This window comes from Alternaria burnsii (genome assembly GCF_013036055.1).
Source record: "Alternaria burnsii strain CBS107.38 chromosome Unknown 753, whole genome shotgun sequence".
Classification (NCBI taxonomy): Eukaryota; Fungi; Ascomycota; class Dothideomycetes; order Pleosporales; family Pleosporaceae; genus Alternaria; species Alternaria burnsii.
The window spans coordinates 489,519-510,753 of NW_024066118.1; the positions used below are offsets into that span (position 1 = coordinate 489,519).

A 21,235-nucleotide genomic window follows, 5' to 3' on the forward strand; every position below is an offset into this window, starting at 1 on the left:
CGCGAGTCGCGTCGGTGGTGGACCATTCTCACATGCGCAAGACTCGCATTATGATTAATAACACCAGCAGGCAAGACAAGCAATTGAGTAACTTTGTTTCGAGATATGACACGCCATAGCAGGGTACTCTGAATTATATACACGATGAAAACACAATCATGGCCTCCTCGCCAGCAACGCCTTTACAGACAAAAGAGATATTCATCGCCTCAGCCGAGCTCTTCTTCCTGCTTATTTCTCACCCCTGTCGTCGCTGCGTGCAGCGTGCTTCTTCTTCTCCGCAGCCGCCTCTTCGTGCTCAGCCAGCCTCTCCTCAGATGAGCCTTCCTCCTTGAAGACCTTGGCCCTATCAACAGATCCAGGAATGTGCTCGGGAAGCTCGCTGCGGCCGATAAGGGTAAGGACAATACTAGCACCGACGATCATGGTAAGGACAAAGCGGTACACGGCGTACCAGTTGGGTGTCCAGCCACGGTATGTTGCGCCTGTATTCGCTATCAGTACAGTTTCATGGATAAGAGAAAAAGATCCAGACTTACGAGTATCAACATAGTACAACGCAACGAAACCCAAGAATTGCGAAATCAGCGCGCCCTCAACCGGCATGAGCAATGTCGACCAAGCTACCATGGGTGCCACAACACCAATAGCATAACGCTTGTATCCCTGGTAGCCGCCGTAGCCAGCCCATTCAAGTCCCCAGTGAATGGCGCCGAGGAAACTCAGGATGGATGCTCCGTATCCGATTTGCAGGGGCTCAATGAGAGTGAGGAGATACGCGGCGTTCTTCTCAGAGAAAATCATGCCATAGCCAGCGACGCTGTGGTTGAGTTCCCAGGATAGGTAGACGGTGGAGATGGAGGTTGCAAGGTAGGGAAGTGTGCCGGCCAGGCCCATGTAGTATGCTTCTCTTGGGACACTAGCAAGGGAAAATGTGTCTTTGATGGTGTGCTGTTGTTTGTTAGCATGCCTGGTTTGGAAGGGCTATGGGGAGTATCGTGTGCATACCACATCGTGCTTCACGCCCGCCATCATGTCCACCTCATTTTGTGGTTGTTCTGCCCCAACTTCGGAGAACATGGGATGCGTGGAACTGGTGCTAGACACGGTCTCTGGGGTGGGTTTAATCTCCTCATGTGCATATCTGCTCTCCGCCTGCTTTTGCCCTTCCGTCAATGTCTTATCAGCAAGGCTTCGGCGCAAGATTGCAGAAGCCGGCTTCAGCTGTACTGCAGTCGCCTGCGCTAATTGTGGTCTCCTCGCAGCCAAGGAACCAAATTGTGTTGCCCATTGTAGTTGAGGTGTTGTGCGGGTGAAACTTGCAGCCGGTCGTGCCGACTTGGGCGCAGCCACCGATCTCAGCGCGAGGCGCGACGCACCGTTGCGAAGCATATTAGATTATCGAAGGGAGGCGATATGGGATATGAAAAGCAAAAGAGATGCAGAAGCAAAGTTGTAATGTACACAGGACAAGGAGCAGGGTATATGGAGGAGAAGTAACCAGGAAATGAGCAAGATAGCGCTCTGTCACTGCGATTACAGCTGCAAGCTTAAGCTTTCCCCCGCAAGTTGACGCGCGACGCCAGTCTGACGTCACGCTGTTTACATCATATCGCCGGCCATGCTTCGGCATCGCGGTCGCATGTGGATCTCAACGGTGCCGTGACCCGTAAATACTTGCGACGAGTCTGTCACAATGAGACCAAATGTGCCTTTGCGTGGTGGGTCTTTCCATGCGATCGCATCGACTCGAACATAGCTCGGCGCAGTCTCGCTCTAGCCCGGCGATAACGATAAGTCAACACCGTGGACACAGCACCAGATGACGCAAACCATCGTTGCATCTCGATAAAGCTGGGCGGCCTTGTAGTTGCATCGCAGGAAGGTTCATGAATCGATTCCGCACATGATGATGCTGCCATATGCTCAGAATGGCCATGTTGTAAGTTCTCAAAGCGGACCCGCAGCCATCACCATCAGGCGACATTATTGTAGAACAGAATATCTCATCCATCAAGCTCATCATAGAAAGAGTAAACATTATAGGTCGCCGAATCGAAACAGAAAGCTCATTCTGAACCCACGCTATGCCATGTACTCATAAACCTCATTGAAGGAACGCTTCTGATCCGCGTCTCTTTCTGTCAAACATCTTGGAAAACACCTCCACTCTCAACCTTTCACTCATCCCAATCAACCCTTCGCATTCCACCGATCATTATAAGCATTGACCCCTACAGCAACCTGTCGGTAAAACCAATTCCGACTTCCTTCATCACTCACAGGGATAAACGGTCCATTCGTCCCTCCCTTGAGCGTAATCCCCAACCCTGTCCTCTCTTTACTAATAGTCTGCACGTCTTTAAGTGGTACATCCCATTCTGTCTGCAGCTTCTTTGTCCGCACCATCATAAGGCCATTGTACGTGAGCATGACGAGCATCTCCTTGTTCTGCAGTTCAAGATGCGCAATGTAGTCCTCGTTGAAATACTTGCCGTTGTCGAGTGTCTTGAGCCAGAACTGACCAAGAGCTTCGCGTTGGGAGTAGGGCCGGACAATGCCGTCGGTGCCGATGAAGCGGGTGAGACGAACGCGATCGAGGCCTTCTTGGTCGAAGACGGTGGTTGTGTTGCGGACGCCTTCTGCCATGTTGGAAGCAAGGTCGAAGGCGCCAATGGCGGCCTTGGTTGGTACGCCCAGCAGTCCTTTGCCGACTCCTTTCACGAAACCGAGAGCACCTTCCTTCTCCGCTCCTTGAATAGGGTGGCGAGCAAGACCACCAAGACCGCTGGCAAGACTACTAGCAAAGGCATTTCCACCAGATGTTATGCCGTAGAGGGCATGCTTAGGCCTGTTACGAGATCGCGACATGCGACGCTGGTCTTGGAACTCCTTGTCCAGTGTTGCTGCAGAAAGTCCCTTTGACATGCTGCCAGTGAACTTGGCCATACTGTCCGAGAATCCGAAGACGGACTTCTTGACGAAGCTTGATGCACCCTTTGCGATACCGATACCGAGATCCTCCGGACGATCCGATTTGACAAGTCCTTGGTATGGCTCGTAGAAAATGTCAGCGACACCAGAGCTGATGTTGTTGAATAGGCCGACTGGATTGCCAAGGAAGTCAGCAGACCCGATGATGACGTGCACTTGTCGCAAAGATTCTTGAACGTAATGATTCTTGATGTTGTTGATCAATGCAGTGGTAGAGATGCGGGCATTCTCCAACATCAAGGAGTTGTATCGCACCGGCGCATCGTTGACATTGCCGATCGACATGGTGAGTACGTTGACAGCGAACATAAACGGGTTGGAAGTGCTCATGGTGTCCTCGGCGTTGATGCGTTCTGTTCGAACGAACGACAGATCAATCTGCATGGGCTGCAGGTGGAGCAGCTCAAAGTAGACATCCTGACCAGATTGCTCTTGTTTTGGCTCCGGTATGCTGAGGTTGTCATCCCACAACTTGCCCTGCTTCTCCTCGGACCAGGAAGCGCCAGGTATGTTCGCGAAGTCGATCATAGCGAAGATGAAGTCCTCGTCAATTTCGATGGTCATTTGCTGGAGGAGGAACGTGAAGTACTTGATGTAAAGTACACCGTACGAATCGTCCTTGACCTTCGTGATGGTTGTCTGGAAGATGGGATGCGCCTCCATCTCCTTGCCTGTCTTTGGAACGACACTAGGGTAGAAGATGATAGGGAAGATGCCACCGTAGAGTTGGTTGTCGATTTGGATCCACTTGACTTGCATGTTGACCATCTGGTAGAGAGGCGAGTCGGAGTACTTCAGCTCGATGTCACGTAGTGTGACGTACACTAACTCCTTCAGATGACGATTGACTAGTGATATGCCGATACCAGCAAGTCGTAGCTGCGCCTTGAAAGTGACGTCGGTGTCCATGTCCTTGACTTCAAATCCAGTAGCGGAGGAAGATGTGCCAGCAGACTTTTGCTTGTACATACTCTTAGATGGCTTGTAGTTCGATACCTCGAGAGTTTGTGTAGGACCTGCTGCGACGACGTTCAGATCAATAACCTTCATGCCACCTCGTTCTTGGCCAGGTGGTATCTTGAATGGAATGAGAGGTCCAATCTCGGCAAGCTTGACGTGACGCTCCCTTCCGTTGGCGCTGATGACGATTTCCTTGTTCTTTGCAGCCGGGAAATCCCATGCATATGGCATGATGCTCCTAGGAGGTAGGCGGTATCTAATCGGTCTAAAGCCAGAACCGCGGTCATCTTCGTCCTCATCCAGATTCGGGTTGGCTTGCCAGTACAGGAACTCCTGGTCGCTCATGTTCTTGAACGAGAATGGCCAATGCTTGTTCTCAACGCTGACGTGAATGAAGATTGTTGCTGCCTCCATCAGGATGTCCACACGAACAAGCTTCTGGCGCTGTCCAGCCTTGGAGAGCTTGACGTGAACATTTCCAACGTTGGAGATGTTGAACGGAGAAGACCATTGGTTGTTAACACCAGGGTAGCAGAGAGACAGTTGCGGCGCTCCGCCTTGTCGTAGCCAGCGAAGAGGGAAAAGCTCTCCGTCTTTCACCGTCATCCAGTCAGATTGACCAGGCTCGCGGATGAGTAATTCTTCCTTCATCTTGTTGTTGACAATGAAGCGTGGCGCAATGGAAATGCTCTTGGTCAAGTTGTATTTGCCCTCACCCTCCGAAACCGAGACACCCAAGTGCATGTCAGAGCGTGCCTTGTTTGAAGGCAACGCTACTGTGTATGAGCTGCCGATCGCATCGAAACTCTGAGGCTTGCTCCAGTTAGAATCGCCGACTTTGATAAGAGCTCGGTTCTTCTTATTCTCGGATGGGTAAGAGAACATAAACGGTAAGGCCTTGCCGGCATCGTCTTGGTTATCCGAGACGACACCTTGTCCGGCAGCAGCCCTAGCTTGGCCCATGAGCTGCTGAGCACGGACATCGAGTTGAAGGCCGGTACGGTTGAGAACAATGTAGGGACTGTAGATTGCTACCTTGAAGGCGCCACCGCCATCAGGGAAGTTGCTAGAGATTGTCAGCACTTTTGAGTTTAGGTTTTAGGGTAATGTACTTACAAGAAATGCATGTTAAGATGCAGAGTCGTGTCATTGTTGTCTTTGACCTCCAAGGTTTTCTCTCTCCTAAAGCTCTCGCGATCGGTTGAGTTAATGATGCCGAACTTGCTTGGCTTGAAGGGCCCATCCTGCATCTCTACGCTAATGAGAAGAAGATGCGAGAGCTCCACGACATGCACCGGGCTGATGCCACCCTTCCTGAGGAAGTTTGTCCAGTCTTTCTTCGTGTTGCTGTCGTAAATTCTATACTTGAAGTCATATGGAAGGAGGTTGTGAACTTCGACCGGTGCTTGGAGGCGAAGTCGCATGTAAGGGTACACACCAGTCAAAGGGTCTTTCTTGTCGTAGGCCGCATGTAGCTGGAAATAGAACGGTGGAGATTGGTCGTCTTGTTCGCCACGGCAGGTAATCGTCCTCGTGGGACGCTTGAGCAAGTCTTTCCAGAACAAGCGCTCATTAGACCAGGCATAGCCGAAGCCTTGGTCTGGCCGGATGACGATGGAGTGCATATAGCAGGCGCCCACAGGTGCTGGTCGAGCATCTCCAGGGGCGATCTTGTCGATCTTGAGGAGATGGCCATCTTCTGGGCTGTACATGCCGAGCTCGATCGGAATCTGCGTGTTGTTCTCTACTAACATTGGGGAGCGAATGGTGATGTTCTTGACGTTGTCGGCACCAAGCTTTACATCAATCAACAGACGGTGTTGAATGCGGTCTTGCTTGGGCTTTAGGTTGTATAGGAATTCGCCCTCTCGATGAACGGGTACGCGAGTGAGAGTGTCGAAGCCACTGCCCTGCAGCTTAATACCAAGCATGCCTGTTGCGCCGTCTGTGGAAAGCGACTCTCTTGTCGACATGGGGTCTTCGAATCGCCAAGGCTGCTCTTCTCCGTCTTCAAGCTTAGCTGCAAAACCTTCTTGCTCCTTGCCATCAGCCCAGACATCGAGGCTGAAGCCTGTGTAATTGCGCACGCGGTATGGAGCATCACTACCCCGCGGTTTCGATAGAATGTCATCTTCGCTCGTGAGGAAGTCGAATGACTTAGAGCCCAGTGCAATCGTGGCGGCTGTCACTGTGAGCTCCATGGACTTGCGGGAGTAGATATCGACGGTCAGCTTGTCAGGATTCTGGGTCTTGGCCATGTGGAATCCGACACTCCAGGGCTCGATCAGCGGCTCCCATGCAGATTTGGAGAAGTTGTACACATTGATCAGGGTATCGAGTGATGTGTCGGCGACCATCGCTCCTGACCAATCTCGTACGTCGACGCCGAACTTCTTTACGCGCCAATCAAGCATGGGCATTTCGTGTACATCGCCGATGAGAACAACTCGTATACCTTCAAAGCTGACATGAAGCTCTTCTCGCTTAAGCACAGCAGAAGAAGGAGGCGCCTGCTGCTGCGCGACCTGTTTTCCAGATCGTGCCGTGGTAGCAAGAGACTTGGCTCGAGGCTTCTGACTGAGTGTCTTGCCTGCGTGTGAAGTACCTTTCTTCGATGGTGTACCCGACTTGAGTTGCTTAGCCTCTGCGGAAGGCATAGGTTTCTCAGCAGGCGCTGCCATTGCCGACGCCCTGTTCACAATCTGCATTGCTAACAGAATATCGCGCAGCGATAGGCGAAGCACAAGAGGCTCGATGTCGACAGTAATGCTCATCATCGAGGACGTTGAGCCTTGATTTCTCATATCCAGAGCTGTCTGGATACTGAAGTCGTCAAGAATGCGCATCCGGTTCGTCTCAAACCGATCCATACGGCATAAGAACATGCCAACCTTGTCGACTTGCAACGTCATCGCTTGCTGCTTCGATACAAGCACCTGCTTCGTGCCAAGTACAATAGCTTCTGAGCTGGCCATCGCTGGGTTCGCAATAAGCACGACTTGGGCGTCTACCAAGTTGACACGGAATGACATGTTCATGCCGTTATCAGTGGACTCTTTGGCAGGCTCAGGATGTTCCAATGTTCGAGAGCCATCGGGTGACATGATATCGTCATTGTCACTGTCAGTCTCATCCTGTTCGACAGGCGCCTCTCCAATGGCCAGAGGTTCATCAGTGGCGAGGCCTGCATTTGCGAACGCTTGCAGAGCGAAAAGGTAGTCCAGTGCAAGAATAATTCTTGGACTATCGATAGTAAGAAGTGCGATCATGTTGCGCTCTTGTCCGCCTGAGATTGACACACTAGCCATGAACTGCTGTTTGACATCGTTGTTGATGAGCGACATGATCTTGCGGAACTTGTTCGTTCCCTGCGTGCGGCTGTCTCGGATCGTGAACGATTGCACGACTAGCTCAGCCTCCATTGCTCCATCGCTGATCATGCGGACCTTAACGTTGGTGTCGTTGAGGGAGAATTTTGAGAGACTAGCGGCTTCAACGTCGCCTACAGGCTCACCGTCCTCGCCCTTGACAAGCTCCAAGCCAATCGTGCCGACCTTGAAGACAAAGTCCAGCTTCGTCCACTTGCTGTCGTCAGCAGAGTGCAGTTCAGGTCCTTGTGAAGTAACTACATCCTTAGAGGGCTCTGATTTTCCATCATCCTTATCGGTTAATCGGCGCGCAGGTTCCGTCGTCTCCTTCGGTAGTTCAGCCTGCACGTCTTGATCGATGGCGTCCGACTCGGTGGCAAATGCTGCGGGTATTGAGCGCGACAGTTCTAGCGCGAACTTCATTTGCTCCGGTGTGAGTTGTAGGTTGATGTTTGACATATTACCATCGATCTCGAGATCCGGGCGCTGCTGACCTGCTTTATGCTCGACCATGGTAATGTTGAAGTCGAGATCAACCTTGTCAATCAGCTGCAGTTCTTCTGAACGATTCTCATCATAGTGCAACTTCGACGTAAGCTTGATGTTGCGGATACCGGCCGACAGCTTGTTCGCGGTCTCTGCACCCTTGGAATCATCAAGAGGCACGAAGCTGTTCTTTGCGTAGATCTCTCCCAGATTTGCAGTAAGAGTGTCACGATCTGGTTTATCGGACACTACCATACGTGGGAACACAACAATAGGCGTGGCGATTGTGATGTCAAAATGGAACTTGGTAGCTCGTTGCTGTACCTGTGTTGCTTGGTTTGCCGCAGCCTGACGAGCTGCATTGAAAATTGCCTGCATCTTACCGAACTTGACGGCAAACTCCATGATCTTACGGAAAGGCTCTGTAAGGAAGTTGATCTTGATAGAGCCTGTTTTCAGTGCGACAGCCATGTCGTACCCAGGATAGCTCTCCGCATCTGGATCGAAGGTCTCATAGCTAAAATCGGCCAGGTTCTTGCCCTCGATAGTGACCAATTGACGGAGCGATGACTCCTCAGAGACACCTTGATTGATATCATCGATGAGCGACAAATTTCCAAGACGTCCACCAATGCGCATTGTCTTGCCGCTAAGGAAGATGCCCACATCTCCTGAGTTCAAACTCAGTGTAGCCAGACGTATGCCGTCGTTGTTCAAAACAACAGCAATGCGCTTGAGCTCTGCTCGAATGCGTATCTTGTCGGGCTCCGCTTGAGTTTGGTTAGCAACCGGCTGCTGTTCTTCCTTGTCGGTTATCTGAGCTTGCTGATTTTGCGGTTGACCCGGATTGGTGAAGGTATCGAGGACGAAGTCCAGCAACGTGAGTAATGTCCGCCTGGTTACTATCAGGTTGATCGTTGAGACAGCCACATCCAAGTTGGTAGCAATACCCTCGTACTTGGTCTGGAACTCCGGAGACTCTTTGTTCACTTTGACGAACTTGAGTGAGAACAGATCCTTCTGTTCGTCCGCTGACACGTCCTCTGAAGAAATGATGTTCTTGAACTCAGGGAGAGTAGACTCCTCGACATGGTCCTCAACAGCCAAGCTCTTCAGACGAACGTCCGCAGCCATCTCGAAAGCCTCCTGGTAAAAGTCGAGATCAAAGCTCTCAGCAATGAGCTCAACCAGTAGCTGATCAGACTTCCTCCCTTCTGGATCTGCTCTGTACAATGAACCCTGAAGCTTGTCGACTGTAAACTTGAATTCGAAGTTGCGCTGATGCAGATGGGCCTCTTTCTTTTCGTCTCGGATCTCTGGGGCGTCAGAGAACTTCTCGTCCTTGTCCCCATCATGACCTTCTTCTTCCATAACCAGCTCATGCTCTTGCGCGGAAAACGCAAACGACTTTGAGCGCGACCGCCCAAGAGGATCTGAATCAGCCTTGGCGTCGCTTGTAGGCTTTAGATTTGCTGGGCCCTTCGCGCCCTCGGTTATTTGCTTGCTGGGTCCGTCATTGCCAAACTTTGGGATAGCTACGTCAATCAGTTTCATCAGGTTCTTGTATTTGGAATCTGACACAGAGGCATGGAGCACCGGCAGGTTTCCGGAGACACGGAACTTGGTGAGATCTGACGCCTTTGGAACAATGCATATCTCGATCTTGAAGTCCATATTAATCCGGTCAACGATGTGGTAGTTCTTCAAGCTAGAATCTTTGTCGAGCTGTGCGCGGGTCTCTTCGATAGATGGTCCTATGAGTACCTGTGTTGAGTGGAGCTTCAGATCGAATTTGTCATACATGAGCTTCTCCAATTTGCGGAAATCTTCATCAGTGTACTTCTGCTTTTGCTTTGCCTGAATATCACGAAGAGTGTCCTTGTCGACAAGTTCGCTCGTTACGCTCACATGACCAGCATCGACGATGAGACAGTTGCTTGACTTCTTTGTGACGGAATCTGGCACGATAATGAGCGGCGCTTGAAGATCGAGCTGCGCGTTAATAGTCTTGTGTTCGGTAAGCGCGAACTCCAGGCCTGCGCGTGTTTGCTGCCGAATGCCTTCAACAGTCGCTCCAGCGGTCTCCATGAGCGCGCCGATAGACTCCATGTGTCTTTCTGGAGGCTTGAAGAATTTGGCTACCTCCACCACGAACCTGGGGTTGTAAACGAACTCCATGCCCTTCAGCTTCATGGTAAGGTTTGTGTCGGCCGCTCCATCCAGTGGGTTGTTCTCGAAAGTGAGGAAGAAGAATGGGTCTTCTTTGTCCTCACCGTCTTCATCTTCATCTTCGTCCTTGGGCGACTCATCATCGTTGAGCTCTTCAATGCGCTTGTCGTCCGGAACAGGCGGTGCATCCTTGACTGTGATGATCTGGGGAAAGAGGCTACCCTCGGTTGTACCGTCGTAAAGGCGCATACCCTCGAGCGCGACTTTGACGAACATGGAATCCGTACGTTGCAGGAACTGAGTACTGAAGGAGTCAAAGAGCAGCCGGAGGATCTCGTTGGATTTGCCATGGGGATCGCGCTTGAGTGTGAAGCTGCCAGTTCGCAAGCTCATATTGACCTCTAGCTTGACGTGTTCGCGAGGCATATCCACCGACTCAGTAATAGCCTTCTTCTCGTCCCAGTCGATGGCATCGTAGAGCTCCTTCCTCTGTTGCTCGCTCATCTGAGTGTTCTCGTCGTCGTGATGTTCTTCCTTTTTGCTTCCCCATACCCAAGAAGACCACGTTTGCTTGGGCGGCGGTTTCGGTATCGCAACACTCTCCTTGCGTAGTTCATTCCGTGCCAAAGAGCGCCAGAAGCGGAGGTCCTCGTATTTCAGCTTTCGCTCGAGCTTATCCAGGTCTTCGGCCTCAGTAGCATCAAGCTTCTCATCGCGTTTCTTCTTCTTGAAAAGTTCAATGTACCGTATACGGTCGTCGCGGCGCTCTTTGAAGTAATCCCAGCTCCATTGTCGGTTCTTCTCATGGATCTTGTCAAGCACAGCCTTACCGGCAAACCGAAGCCAACCAGCAGGATCCTCCTTAGGTGATGACTTTGGTTGCAGCTTCTTGTACTCTTGGTGGCGGATAAAGTAGTGGAACAGGTCGACTAGCATGAGTGCATCGCGGTATTGATCCTCGTCAATGATGAAACCAAGCTCGTCAAACAGAAGTCGAGCCTTCATCTTGGCCACATCCATTTTGCCAGTCTTGTCCATCTCTAAGCCAGCGCGACCACTGATGGGCTTGAGGATGAACTGGTGATCGCCGAGATCTGGGTTGTCGCCTCTTGCAATCATGCCCTTGGCACGCTCAATGAAGTCTGCTCGGTCGATTTGCTGCTCCTCGCTACTCTGACTGCCCTTGCCAGTACCAATCAGCTTCGCATCCGTGTCCCAGTATACCGCCAACGAGCCCAGCGTGGCCAGCTTGTGCGTCGAGGCCGATGTACCTTGGATGAAGGTAGGCTTCCAGTTCTCGTCAGTGCTGATAGCACTGAAGTCTGCGAGGGTGACACCAAGGGCGAATGGGTGTCCGGGGTCGGCGATGGAGTCTTCGTATCGGATGTGAATGTTCTTGACGGTGACCTGAACGTTGTCGACGATGGCAGTAATCAAGCTCGCGGTGAAGCTCTGGTTCTTCTGCTGCTCTTCTGCGCTCATGCCTTCTGTGTTGCGCTCCTTCAGCAGCTCCGCACTGTCGAGCTTCTCCATCTTGACAGCATGCGCACGCTTGTCCTCCTCTTCTGCGTCGTAGTCTGCATCTTCCTTGGGCGCGGCAAGTAGGAACACATCTTCAATGTTGACCTTTAGCGGCTTCCCTCGTAGATTCGACCAGGGTATGGATAGTGTGAGCGAGCCAAGATGTCCTTCGACGACGTTCAGCGGTAGGCGTAGCTGATCAAGGGCTTCTCGACGAAGTTCGAGATCTCGCAGCTTGACGTCGCCAGACCAGATGCCGACATTTAATTGCTTTGGATCGAAGTTCTGGACATACATGCCCAAGAACCGATTCAGCAATGTTGACACGAGTCCCTCGAGCATGGTGGCGGTGGGCGACCGTTACCCAGGCCGGGCGTCGAAGCGTAGGTGGGTGAGTAGGTAAGTGGGGTATAGGGTATATCGGGGTCGGAGGGGGATCGTTATGTCGTAGAACTGTGTGGATTCATAGGGAACGGCCGTCAACGGGTAGATGCCGCGATTGGGGCAATTGTGGTAGGTAAACACAAGGTGGGGCGGGTAAGGCACAGGTCTGAGTGTTGTGCTGCGTGGAGTATTACCGAAGCGGCGGTGGAAGCAGGCCGCAGGGAGTGTCGAGAATAGAATACAAACTCAAAGACAGCAGACAGCACAGTAACCCGCCAGGAATTAGACGACGCACAGGACGCGTAAAGGTGGAGTGGAAGTGATCTCCAAGGCAGCTACAAGGGCGATGCATGACGTAGCGCATAGTCTTCCCGCTCACGTGTGCGGGCCGTCTCTTGTTTGATTCGCCGGAAGTGCCATTTCCATTGCGCATTTCTTGAATTTCTGCCCACGCCTCCAAGCCTCCGCGGATCCATCTGGGCCTACATACCAGCATACTAGCCTTGCCCAATTGTTCAATTGCCATCAGCAGCACATTGGCCAGAACTTTGTCGCGATTTCGACTTTCGATAATTCACGTTATACTCCCCACCTCGACCAATACAGCCAAGCTCCTGCACGGCGCGTCCTTTATACCACGACAAGTTCTCTACACATCTCACAATGGTCTGGCCCTTCTCGAGCTCCGGCACAGATGCCTCTGCAAAGCAACAACCACAAACCATATCCACTACCTCAGCTCCGATACAAAAACCCGACCATGTACCGACGCAAACCATAGAGCATCAACCTGCCTCCGCCCCCAACGATCCCGACTTCTACGCCGCCCACCCACACCTCGCACCACCCTCTCTCTCCACAAACAGCACATCGTCCTCGTCAACCTCGCAAAACTCCTCTGCCCCCGATGCCCCTGAGGAATTCGACCCCACCCTTCCACGCTCCATGTCCTGCCGCGCAGCCTTCGACAGCGCCTTCTACTGCTCCTCGCTGGGCGGCCACTTCAACGACATATACCGTTACGGACAACTGCGCAGTTGCTCCGACCACTGGAACGATTTCTGGTTCTGCATGCGCACCAAGAATAGTTATAGCGGCCAGGACGTCAAGGAGAGGATGATTCAGGATCGGTATCGCGAGAAGGAGGAGAGGGTAAAGAGTGGCCCGAATAGTGAAGACGTTTGGAGGAAGAGAGGACCTGGAGAGGAGGTCAAGGGAGCATTTAGTAAGAGTGCGGAGGAGTTAGGTGCATGATGGGTCCTGGCATATGCCAGAGTAGATCCTGAAGGTAGACAATGGGTTCACACATGCAGAACACTGAGACGCAAGCGCTTGGTATACGTCAAGAAGGTAGTTTTGCCAGGTCGTATACCCGCTCAAGGGATAGGAATCCCTGGAGGGTACCCAATTCTTTTGGTGACGACAAGGGGAAAATCTTCATGGTATTTGTCGATGAGATTACATTTTGAGCCGCAGGGAGGTTAGAGTTGTTGCGCAAGTCGCAACATGTACAATAGTCATGATACCCTCAGATAGCATAGCATCAAGCATCTATACACATTGTTGTCACTCCACCCTGAAGGCATACGCTGACTTCTGTAGCGCCTATCTCAAACGCCAAATACCGTGTATACTTCAGATTTAGTTTCAAACCAAGCCACATCCTGTGGAGGTCAGATCTGAGTGGGTGTTAGCACTTGAATAAAACGATCTGATGAAACTGAGCAACCATGATCCCACATGGGCTTTGCTCTTGATATGTCGACCGAAAGCTCTAGATGTTTGAAAGCGTTTTCCAGGACAAGTTGGACAGCTAAACCATCCGTCGTGATCTGCGCCACCCATCTGAACAATAGCTTCATGAGTATCCCCAGACAAGTGCTTTCGTTGATCGGCTGCGTTGCGAGAGTTGACTTTGCAGATGTCGCAGTAATGTTTGAAAGCTGCTTTATCCCTTTGCTCACCGAGTAAGGTCTTGGGCCTCTGTTTCGCATTATGGATGCGCATCCGAGCCTTGAGTTCCGGGGATGCATTCTTCCTGAGCTGGCGTTGATAGCGATATTGATATTGTCGATCTCGCTCACGCTGTTGCCTTCTAAGCTCAGCCCCATTTGCTCCACCAGATGTGTCTTGACCATGTACACCCTCTTGCATTGGGCTGTGCCTGCATAGCCCCAGGTCTGCTAAACTCCACCTTAAAGGTATACATTGACTTCTGCATCACTTATTTCAAACACAAAAATACCCTGTATACCTTTAGAGTTTAGTTTTAGGTTAAGACATAACATCTACTAAACTCGACCCTAAATGTATACACAGGCATCTGTATTACCCACCTCAAACAAAAAAAAAAACTCTGTATACCTTCGGGATTTAGTTTCAGGTTAAGATCAAAGATCTGCTAAACTTCATCCTAAATTTACACGTTGACTTCTGTGTCATCTATGTTAAGCACAAAAACAACCTGTATGCCTTTAGGATTTGGTTTCAAGTCAAGACATATCATGAACATCTTCCAAATTGCACCTCTTCTTCCATCGTCCCAAACATCACAAAGCAAGTCAGACCAATTGTTTGAAGTATTCTCTCAATTCTCTACACAGGATATAGAACTATCCCACTATTAGAGTACATGCTGACACCACCTAACTTTTCCTCCCAATCGTTGATCGTTATTCATCCGATGCATAAGAAGAAACCATGAAACTGGCTCAATTAATTGGCCGTGAAACTCCGTGAACTACCACCCATGGAAAAGAAGTCTATGCTTGAAGATGCACAAGGAAAGGAAGACAAGAGACTGCAGTGAAGCGATCCGCTTAGTCGACCTCCTCGACGGTTGGGCCGTCATCACCGCCGGCACCACCGGGGGCGCCACCGGGCATGCCGCCACCGGGCATACCGCCGGGCATGCCACCCTCACCACCAGCTCCGTAGAACTTCATCATGATGGGGTTGGCAACACCCTCAAGCTCCTTCTGCTGAGACTCGTACTCGTCCTTGGTAGCGGTCTGGTTGTCGTCCAACCACTGAACGGTCTTGTCAATCTCGGCAGTGAGCTTCTGCTTGTCGCCAGCATCAAGCTTCTCGTCGACCTTGGAGTCGGAGAGAGTGTTGCGGAGCGAGTAAGCGTAGGACTCGAGAGCGTTCTTAGCAGAGATACGGGCAGCCTCTGCCTCGTCCTCAGCCTTGTACTTCTCGGCTTCAGCCAACATGCGCTCGATCTCCTCCTTGGAGAGACGGCCCTTGTCGTTGGTGATGACAATCTTGTTGGTCTTTCCGGTACCCTTCTCGAGGGCGGAGACGTTGATGATACCGTTGGCGTCAACATCGAAGGTGACCTCGATTTGAGGAACACCACGAGGAGCAGGTGGGATGCCGGTAAGCTCGAATTTTCCGAGCAGGTTGTTGTCCTTGGTGCGAGCACGCTCACCCTCGTAGACCTGGATGAGCACACCGGGCTGGTTGTCGCTGAAGGTCGAGAAGACCTCGGACTTCTTGGTAGGGATGGTGGTGTTGCGCTTGATGAGAGCAGTCATGACACCACCAGCGGTCTCAATACCGATGGAAAGCGGCGCGACGTCGAGAAGGAGGATCTCGGAGGTGGACTTGGAGGATGTGTCACCAGACAGGATAGCAGCCTGGACGGCAGCACCGTAGGCGACGGCCTCGTCGGGGTTGATGGACTTGTTGGGCTCCTTGCCGTTGAAGAAGTCGGAGACCATCTTCTGGACCTTGGGGATACGGGTGGATCCACCGACCAAGACGATCTCGTGGACGGAGGACTTGTCGATCTTAGCATCGCGGAGGACACGCTCGACGGGCTCCATGGTGGAGCGGAAGAGGTCCTGGCAGAGCTCTTCGAAACGAGCACGGGTGATGCTGGTGTAGAAGTCGATACCCTCGTACAAGGAGTCGATCTCGATGGAGGTCTGAGCGGAAGAGGACAGAGTGCGCTTGGCCCTTTCGCAAGCGGTTCGGAGACGACGGAGAGCACGAGCATTGGAGGTGAGGTCCTGCGGGTAGTTAGCATCTGCGGTAGCGGTTCAAAATCTGGGTTACATACCTTCTTGTGTTTCCTCTTGAATTCGTTGGTGAAGTGGTTGACAAGACGGTTGTCGAAGTCCTCACCACCCAAGTGAGTGTCACCGGCAGTGGACTTGACCTCGAAGATACCCTCCTCGATAGTCAAGAGAGACACATCGAAGGTACCACCACCCAAGTCGAAGATGAGGACGTTGCGCTCACCCTCAGTCTTCTTGTCAAGACCGTAGGCGATGGCAGCGGCAGTAGGCTCGTTGATGATACGGAGGACGTTGAGGCCGGCAATGAGACCAGCATCCTTGGTGGCCTGACGTTGCGAGTCGTTGAAGTATGCGGGAACAGTGACGACAGCGTTGTTAACGGTGCCACCGAGGTAGGACTCAGCAGTCTCCCTCATCTTGGTCAAGACCATGGATGAGATCTCCTCAGGTGTGAAAGTCTTCTCCTCGCCCTTGAACTCGACCTGGATGACTGGCTTGCCGCCCTTGTCGATAACCTTGAAGGGGAAGTGCTTCATGTCGGCCTGGACCTCAGCGTCGGCGAACTTGCGACCGATGAGGCGCTTTGCGTCGAAGACGGTGTTGACGGGGTTCATGGCGACTTGGTTCTTTGCGGAGTCACCAATGAGACGCTCGGTGTCAGTGAAGGCAACGAACCTGGATGCGTTAGTACATGGTGTTTTTTGTTGCAGGTAGGCAGTGGTATGACTTACGAAGGTGTTGTCCGGTTACCCTGGTCGTTGGCGATAATCTCAATGCGGTCATCACGGAAGATACCTACACAGGAGTAGGTAGTTCCAAGATCGATACCAATCGCGGGTGCCATGATGTCGATGTGTATGTGTGGTGGGGTATCAAAGGTAAAGAAAAGTTCGTAAAATGCTCACAAGTCGGTGACTTATAAAGGTGAGGCTTTCGCAGTGTAGTGAGGTTTGATGTGTGTAGTGGAAGAAGAAACAGTCCCAAGGCGCGGGCGGACGAAGTTTTTGTATCGCTGGATGCGTGGTGTTTCTACAGAATTCCAGCGCCTTCGACGTGCCAAGCAACCAACCAGAACCTTCCCGCAAGCTCGCGCAAGCTCTGCGACCCACTAGAAACAGCTGCCTTGCACGCTTTCCGGGGGCAAATACCTAGTTTCTTGTCACCAGGGATCCACAGTGCGCCGATTGTACCGCCTGCGTGTTGGTACCAACGCCTTTTTGCTTGAATGTTCTTGCCTCTTCTTTCGCCGCCGCAAAGGGCGCTGGCCGATGGGAGCCTATGACGGAACCCTCCCCCACCATCGTCTGAAAACGGTGACATAAGCGAATGCCCCGCCATCAGCGGGTCCATATGTCATGCCGCCCATGGCAACCACGGGTAGTTTCAAGTAGCTTCCAGATGTCCAAGATTTTTTCAACCATTGCGATCGGCGGACAGAGCCCAACGGTTGAGTCGTCGCAACACCTTCGTCATTACCGTCTTGCGTTTGCTCTGCTCGAGGTGTCCATAGTGTACTCTAAAGGTATACACTACTTGTTGTATTGTAATGTGTTCATGTCAAACATAGCGAATACCTTCAGGGTACAATTTGGGTGCAACTTGGAGGTTGAGTTTCTTTGGACTGTGCCTAAAGGTAAAACATAGCCAGAAGTATACATCGCTTCCTACATCCCCAACGAACGCTGCTAAACCCAGTGAATACCATCTGGGTAGGGTATCTCTAAACTTACTCGAAGAATCTAGGCATATGTAGTAGCCACCACCAGAAAATTTCCTGACGTTCCATGGTAACTCTGATTGCGTCCAGTAGTCACGGGTACGGTATAGGCCCCCCCCCCTTTGAATGCAGTGCCGGCGCCGACATAAATGTAAGGGCATGCACCATCCATTTCCAGGATGACAACATATATACCCCAAACATCGCGAGGTATGCGTCGGGGTAGGTTCTTGAAAAAGGCAAGAGTTGACGGAGTTGGCGACTGGAGCTGAGCCCATATTCCAGGAGCGAAGCAGATGCGGGCGAGGAAGTATACGGCTGCGAGAACATCCATAGTAGCGAACGTAAGCCGAAAGTGAGGATTAACCCAAGCATCATGGATGAGGCAAGACCATATGCAAGACAAGATAAAGGTGGCGAGGCTTGTGTAGGATAGTTCCATGGAAGCTCTTGTCAGGGTGTACTCGTGAAGATGGATGACTGAAGATGCAGGTGGATGGGGAGGATGTCCGGGTTTTATCCCAAAACATCGTGACCAGGAAGTAGGCATCGTGGTGGTGGTCGAGGAAGTGGTATCCAGTGGTTGTTGATAAAGGCACGATCATAGGAAGGAAAATAAAAGAAAGAATGTTAGCTACACCCACCTTTTTTTTATGTTTGCGCCTTCCATATGTTAGTAGTGCCTGACGGAAAGATACCAGGAATGACTTACTTGAAGATCCATGAAAGGCTTGTCCAGGTGTGTTTGATGGTGGACTGAGATGTAGATGCAGATGCAGATGAATGGGGCGGATGCCCAAGTTCCTCCCCAGGCATCCGACCTCAGACCATCTTGGCGGCGAAGGTGGATGATGGACAGTGAGTTCTACCTTAGGCTTCTGAGGTCAGACCATCTTGGCGGGCGTGAGTATTCTAGAGAAGAAGTTGCGGTAGATGCCCAAGGCGGCATTGTATCTGAAAAGGGAACGACTAGAACGCAAGGAAGAAAGGCATCTTGCGAAGACAACACGACATAGTTTTAGGTTGCATCAAGTTGTACTTGGCTTATCGAGAATCATCCCAAATTATTCATCGCCACTAACAGAGTTCCATGCGTTGATTATATTCGTATCCTGATATGCTATATTACAGACATGGTAAAGCCAACTGAGCCAATTCTGGTATGCTTCAAAGAAGCGTCATACACAGACAACTCCTCCTGGAATGTCTATGTGGGCAGAAAGAGATAATAACGCAAGTCGATAAGAGGAATGCGCCATACATGCACCGCACCAAAACGCCAATAATGGGTATATAAACCGTAATCGCGAAACCTAAGACAGATTGTGGAAGCGAAGAAGGACGTCAGAGTATACGGCGGACCTTCTAAGCACGCCCCCTGCCGCGTCCCCTTCCGCTACCACTCGCTGTCCGTGTCATCGCAACACCGCCACCGTGGCCACCAACAGCCAATGAATCTCTGTCGCCGTAACGTCCCAGCGGTGTGTTTCCACCAGCGTCTGACCACCCCGCCATGCTGCTCTGCGCGCTCATCGGAACACCACCTAAGCTTGCGCCCACCTCTAAATGAGGCGCTGTACTCCTAAGAGCGCTCGTCATCTCGTGGACTGGCTCCGAGAAGTTAGGTGGCTGGACTTGGTAGTCGCGCGCTTTGACGGGGTTGCATGCGGCTTGCAGGAGCTTTTCGTTGATATCGTCGTCTGGCGGTGCTTCCCTAAGCATCAGCTTCAGATCTTGTTCGATGTCGTGTGCGCCAAGAGGAGGTGGTGGCGGTGCTGAGGCGTTAATCTTCTGGAAGATCTTGGCATCCAGAACGAATGGCGGGTTGTAGATGAATGGGGGTATTTGTCCGCTGACTATGGCTGCCGTGGGGTTCAGTGCTGAGCGTGTGGCGCCGCGGGTAGCGTGAGGGTTCGACGAGTGTTGGCGCATCATGTCCGTCGCGCCGGGCACGTCGTCAGAATCTTGATCCTGATCCATGGCGTCGCCGTTTTCGGAAGCGTGGTCGCCGTTTGTGCCATTGGTGTTGCCGTTTGTTGTGGCTTCCTGCGGTGCAGCCTCTGTGTTCTTCATCTTGGCGAAGAAGTGGGAGGCGGCCATGGTGGCTTGGTTCATAGCCATGTTGAGCTCCTTCTCGCTGAACAAGCGCTCGAGGGAATATGCAGACGACTCGAATTGGGCATTGATGGTGCGCGCTTTGGCTTCGCGGAAGGGTGAGCCGATGCCCATCTCGGTAGGGCGACCAGAAGGACCCGGGGAATCGTTGTCCTGGTCTTCATACAGCTTGCGCTTTCGCTTGTGTTCGGTAGCAGCAGCCATATCCTCGGCGTCGCCAAATTTGTGTCCTGTTCTCCTAGTCTTCCGGGGGGCTTGTGGACCACCAGGACTTGCAGGATGCCCTATGCTGAATTGATTGGGGTGGAGGAGCATCGCATTGCTGTCGGATAGGTCCAGTTGCTCCTTCTCTCGCTTCAGTCTGTTTGTCCGTTGCTGTATGCTTGCGACGAGTCGTTCGCGGATGGTGGCAGCGAGCAGCTTGTGCTCTTCTTCGGCGATTTGGACTTTGTAGTAGTGCGAGTTTTCGATCTCGTTCTTCGTGTTCTCGTGCTTGTTCTGATTGGCATGGGTGGTTAGCGTCTCATCTCAGTACAGCAGAAGCCGTGGGACTCACCCAGAGCATTGTCAGGTTGTAGTCGCGCTCTTCCATCGCATCATTGACGGCATCTACAAATCGCGAATAGTGTTTTCCACATTGCGCAATGTAATCGGTACCGGCGCTTGGTGCGGTAGGCACATTGTTCCCCATGATTTGCGAGATGAGCTCTGTGGCCTCTTCGCCGCCGTCTTCGAGCGGCTGGTTCGCATATGGATCCGCCTTCATAATCAGGTTGATGTCGGCTTGTAGCGCGGCAAGCTGGGCTCTGTAATGGCTGTCCCTATTGTCGGAGAATGTGGCCATCATCTCTGCAAGCTTCTCGGCGAGCATGTTGCGTCGTTTGTCGCGCTTCGAAGGTTGAGGTTGGGGGGATGTCGCGGAATGACCTAGCGGAAAGTTGTCCGCCGGCGACGGACTGCCATTGCGGACCATGGCGATAGGTGAGGCCCTCGGGGGGTGCTGGAGGTGTCGACTGTTTGAGACAGGGTCGTCACAGGGCTGCGCGAGAGTTCGGGTTCGCTTAGTTCGCTGTAGAGAAGTCTAGAGTCACTACGCAGTATGACGCTAGGAGCGCAGGAGATAAGTATGCACGTTTAACGAAAGCAGTGCAAATCGAAACGATGCGGCAGGCGGGATGTGGTTTGCGAGAGTGAAGGGTCGGCTATCGAGCATTAGCATCACTTGCTGCATTACAAACAGGGTCTAGCGTGAAAGAAATGCGCTAGCACACCTCTGAACCGTTCGCCGACATGGAACCATTCAAGTTGAAGACCAAGTTTGCATAACCATTTTACGCGTCGGAAGGCTGGAGCAATAACTATCTCAAGTTGATATGGACTAGGATTTTGCAACAACTGTTTGGAAAGACTGACGTTAGGACAGCTTGCGTACCTCGCACACAAGAACAGCCAATTGTTACAACTAATCTAGGTGGATTACATATTGCGATACGCGA

At 51.9% G+C, this 21,235-nt stretch overlaps 3 protein-coding genes across 3 annotated transcripts; 1 reads left to right on the forward strand and 2 right to left on the reverse strand.

The window, feature by feature from the left end:
• Positions 1-231: 231 nt before the first annotated feature.
• Positions 232-11,840, reverse strand: GT037_008271 (uncharacterized protein; the record flags this gene model as incomplete). Its single annotated transcript, XM_038933318.1, has 5 exons — positions 232-485; positions 540-951; positions 1,009-1,239; positions 2,284-5,020; positions 5,071-11,840. The coding sequence occupies 5 exons, from the start codon at positions 11,838-11,840 to the stop codon at positions 232-234; spliced, it is 10,404 nt and encodes a 3,467-aa protein (XP_038783983.1).
• A 705-nt stretch (positions 11,841-12,545) lies between these two features.
• Positions 12,546-13,136, forward strand: GT037_008272 (uncharacterized protein; the record flags this gene model as incomplete). The annotated part of the gene is made up of 1 exon (XM_038933319.1): positions 12,546-13,136. The coding sequence occupies one exon, from the start codon at positions 12,546-12,548 to the stop codon at positions 13,134-13,136; it is 591 nt and encodes a 196-aa protein (XP_038783984.1).
• A 419-nt stretch (positions 13,137-13,555) lies between these two features.
• GT037_008273 (heat shock 70 kda protein) lies at positions 13,556-20,712 on the reverse strand (the record flags this gene model as incomplete). Its single annotated transcript, XM_038933320.1, has 8 exons — positions 13,556-13,561; positions 13,604-14,065; positions 14,711-15,898; positions 15,949-16,582; positions 16,639-16,807; positions 17,017-17,100; positions 19,028-20,237; positions 20,296-20,712. 8 exons carry the CDS (start codon positions 20,710-20,712, stop codon positions 13,556-13,558), a joined length of 4,170 nt encoding a protein of 1,389 aa, XP_038783985.1.
• Positions 20,713-21,235: the final 523 nt, after the last annotated feature.